General features: G+C 41.4%; 1 protein-coding gene across 1 annotated transcript; it reads right to left on the bottom strand.

Moving 5' to 3' along the window:
• Positions 1–293: 293 nt before the first annotated feature.
• On the bottom strand, positions 294–4,092 carry NKAP (NFKB activating protein; the record flags this gene model as incomplete). The annotated part of the gene is made up of 8 exons (XM_010293547.1): positions 294–687; positions 1,320–1,469; positions 1,944–2,019; positions 2,169–2,284; positions 2,700–2,745; positions 3,205–3,324; positions 3,543–3,616; positions 4,012–4,092. Coding segments are annotated over 8 exons (838 nt in total), but the record flags the coding sequence as incomplete, so codon positions are not given.
• Between the last annotated feature and the right edge of the window lie 59 nt (positions 4,093–4,151).

The following is a 4,151-nucleotide window of genomic DNA, read 5'->3' as shown; positions in this document are numbered from 1 at the left end:
GAAAAAAATAAATCTAAGAGACTTATGAAAAAATACCTAAGTGGACAGTCTTGGATCTTAAACAGGAACTTAGGAGTTCTTTTATTTTTGCTACTGTTACTTGCTTGCTACTGGAAGTAGCTTGCTTCTAATGGCCAGTCTACCCTCATTAATCAAAATAAATGGAAAATTGCACTTATCAGCCTCAGGTAACAAAGCACTCCCATGGACTCCTCCTGCCTGTCCAATTCAAAGCAAGCACAGAACATTGCCACCTCTAATTTTACCTGCCTGTTCCTGCCTTCCCTGCCTTGTAGCCTTTCACTTTACAGGGATTCCTTGTAGGCAGTGAACAAATCATCCAAGAAAACCTGACAAAAGTAACTCTGTTGCCTTGACACAAGCAATCCACTCCTGAGGCTTGGCTCTGTTGGGTGAAAGGCACTGCAGCACTTGCAGCTTTTTTCAAATCATGACTGGAACAGGCTAGCTGCTGCTTGGTAGAATTTATGGTGTACAGTTCAAATAAAGAATTATTTTTCCTCTTTGCCCTTAGTCTTTCTATAGACCATCTCTCGAAAGCTTGCGAGGATCTTATTCTCTCGTTTCCTCCTCTCCTCCTGGTTGAAGGATGCCAGAGCTCTCTTCTCATCTGCGCTGTAAATCTGGTTCTCTTTACGCAGACGCACAGCTTCCATTCGGCGATGTCTGCGGAGGAGAATATTGTGTACATCAGCATGGGCAGAGGGTTGTAATCCCCGTCACAGCTTCCATGAATGTTTTGAGGGGCTTATAAAGATATCTACACTAGAGAATCCAAACTGCACACAAACCTTCCCAGGAAGGAGCATGGCAGAACAAGAAACTGATTTCTGGGGGTGTCAGCTCTTGGGCAGTCATCCAAAAGCCCCACCTACCCCCAGGGTGTCAGCTGCTGGCTCACCAAAATTTAAGTGAAATTCATGTTGGATTCATATAGAAAAAAGTGCAGCCAACCTCTCACACTTTGATTCGTCTCCTACTGAAGAGCCAGCACATCACCACTGCTGTCCAAACACATCACCTTTGAGCCACCTGACACAAGCATCTCCTCATTTGAAATACAAGATAATTAGAAGTATATTACCTGGAAAGAATTCTTGCTCTTGAGGAGAAAGCACCCTTAAAAAACTCACCCTCTATCTATAGCAATAGGGAGTTTAGTGTAGATTATTACAAGCACACCAAGCACCTTCCCTTCCGTGCTTTCAACTAGAGCTTGGAAGCAGTCTTCCAACAGGCCAACAGAAGAAGCAGCTCTTGAAAATTTAACTGAACCATTATCATCATCAAAACTATACCTGCTGCCACTCATGACATAACCAGAGCTCTCAAACGATGCAATCTCTTCACTGGTCAAGCCGATTTCACCTCTCCGGGGTATACGTTTTCCTGCTTTTACATACTCTGCCATTGCTGCACCTTCACCGGGCAAGAGGGCATGTCCATAGCTTTAAAAAAAAAAAAAAAGTGTTGATTTCAATCAGTCTCACATAGAGCAAGCCTGAGCTAAACATCCAGCTTCCCTGTTTTCTACTTGCTACTGCTGCATTTTTAAGCACTTTCTTACTCTTTCCCACATATTGGCCTGTTTCTTCCTTATGGCTAACACTACGACATCTTAAATTACCAGTTGAATTAAACAGCAATAAAGACACTATAAAGTCACAATAGTGCAGAGCATTAGAATAAAGGCATTTTACAATTGATTTCCTAGGAGTCAAAGCCAAAAAGCATAAACCAGATTTTTCTGCCTGAATTCAGGCCAGGGTAAAGGCCTAACACCACTAGCACTTCTGTCTGAGTTTCTGGCACTGAATTTCTCTCCAATGCATGCCATACTGTTATAACAGCCCTTTTGCACAGTAACCTTCAGGCTTAATTTACTTGGTTTGATCAAAGTACCATTAGAGCTGGCTACTCACTTCAAAGGCCTATCATCCTGCGATGCATGAGTTTTGGGAGCTTCTGGTCCAATCAAGCTATCAGCTTCTGTATTTTCTGCAACAGTCAAATAATGAGGAAGATTAATATTGTGCCCGTTGATCTCTGGTATCAGAAGAGTTACACAGGTCAGCAACATGTAACATGGAATTCACGAAAAGGACACCAAGAAGTTTCAATCCAAGTTTAAAGTCAGGTGAACCTACTTGATCTCTCAATCCAGAGATCTTCCCCTTGAAATGTGTCATCATCAGAATCTTCACTACTTGAATCACTGGATTCCTTCCTGCTCTTCTTATTTTTCTTTTTCTTATACTTCTTCCTGAAGAAAGCCACAGACAGACATGCTATTTAACAAAATTTAAGATGAAAGAAAGTGCCTGGAATCATACTCAAGTAATGAGTTTCTCCAGGCAGCTTCCACCCGTGGGAAGACTGGCTGTCTGCATATAGATTGTTGCTGTTTCAGAGAAAATGCCTTATAGCAAAACAAAGACAATACATACACTGTTATGCCTTTCATATAGCCTTAGAAAGTGGCTCCCTACATTTGCAGCGAGTCCTCTATGCTGCATGTTTGTGTAGACTTAAAGAAAGTCCATCAAATTAAGATTATTTGACAGCATTTATAGCCCCAATTACAAGAGTGCTCAGCCTTCCCCACTACCTGCAAAGAAAGTGGTGCTGCCCTCTAGTCAAAAGCAGGTAGAATTACGCACAATAACCTGGTAACTCACTTTCTGGTCTTCTTCTTCTTCTTCTTGCTTTTCTTTTTATCTTCATCTGCAAAAAAGAAAGTATATATATTATCAAAAAGAGATGGGTTAGCTATAAGCAAGTAGTTTACTGCACTGTGAATAACTAACTGCCTCCACCAGAATGCCTTAGTACACAGCTGCTCAGACGTGATTTATTTAGGTACTAATACCAAGAAAGTATTAGTAGAAAACTACCTTCAGTATCGTTCGATATGAGACCATATCAAACATATCTCTGGCATGAGATGCCCAATGGATGCTAAATTCAGAAATCCTATTTCCAGAGGCCAGACCGCAAGCACTCAAGGAAAAGGCACTGCCAACCCAGCAAGATGGTGAAAGAAAAGAATATCGGACTAATGCTGCAGCTCTGTCATTTCAGAACACTGCAAGCGTGCAACAAAAGCCAGAAGCATTGCTTCAAGTTCAGAGGAGCAGGAGAGCTCTTGTGCCACACATATCAGCCGAAACTCTCTTTTCTTACCACTGGAGTTCTGCTCAGACTCTGACTCACTGTCGCTGTCCTCAGAATTTTTTCTGCGTTTTCTTTTGGATGTCTTCCGCTTTTTCTTCTTTCTTTTCTTCTTCTTTTTCTTTTTTTCCTCTAGAATGTTTTTAAAAGATAACATTAGAGAACAGAGATCATCTAGCTCCATATGTATTTCCCGATCTTCCCAAAGCAACACTCTCCTTTGAACTGGGGCCCACCACACTCAATTCCACCTCTCAAAGTCAGTGAATCTCTTGCAAGCAACGACAGCAGATTCTAGACTTCTGAAGCTACTCATTTTCAAAACAAGCTGTGTAAGCAAAACAAAATACCTTCTGAGCTGGAATCTGAAGAACTGCTCTTAGATTTTGCCTCTTCATCTTCTACTGGTGTATGCTCATCAGAACTGAATAAAAGAGTTTGCTATTTAAAATCTATTTTGTAGTATTCAAGATCAAAGATACACATATGACCAAACACATGCTTGCAGATTTTGAGTCAATACTTGCAACAGAGTAAACTATTAAACAGCTAATTTGCAGCATGGGAACTGCTTTCAGAACCACAACACAAAGGTCACCTGATCTACAATAAATTCTGTCTTGCATAATTGGTGTGTTGGAATTATTTGGGAGGAAAAAAAGAAAAGTAATAATCTCATTATGGTGATTCAGAAATGAACTGACACCACATGAATTGTGGCAAAGGGACTAGCGTAGAGGTAAGACATTTTTGTAAATTAAACTGACATATAACCAACATCATAAATGCGGGAAGGAAAGATGAAAGACTGTGCCTTACTCGGGGTCTGGAACCTTGGGCGACAGTCCCCAGACCTCAGGTGCCCCCAGTTCTCCAATTCTCTCTCTTTCATTGAGTCTCCTGCAACAGAACACACCTTCACCCAGCGTGCCATACCCAGCGCACACACGTTTTGAGCC

Source organism: Phaethon lepturus, unplaced genomic scaffold (assembly GCF_000687285.1).
Source record: "Phaethon lepturus isolate BGI_N335 unplaced genomic scaffold, ASM68728v1 scaffold20968, whole genome shotgun sequence".
NCBI lineage: Eukaryota > Metazoa > Chordata > Aves > Phaethontiformes > Phaethontidae > Phaethon > Phaethon lepturus.
Note: the sequence above shows the minus strand (reverse complement) of the source record. Positions and strands in the feature narration are given on the sequence as shown.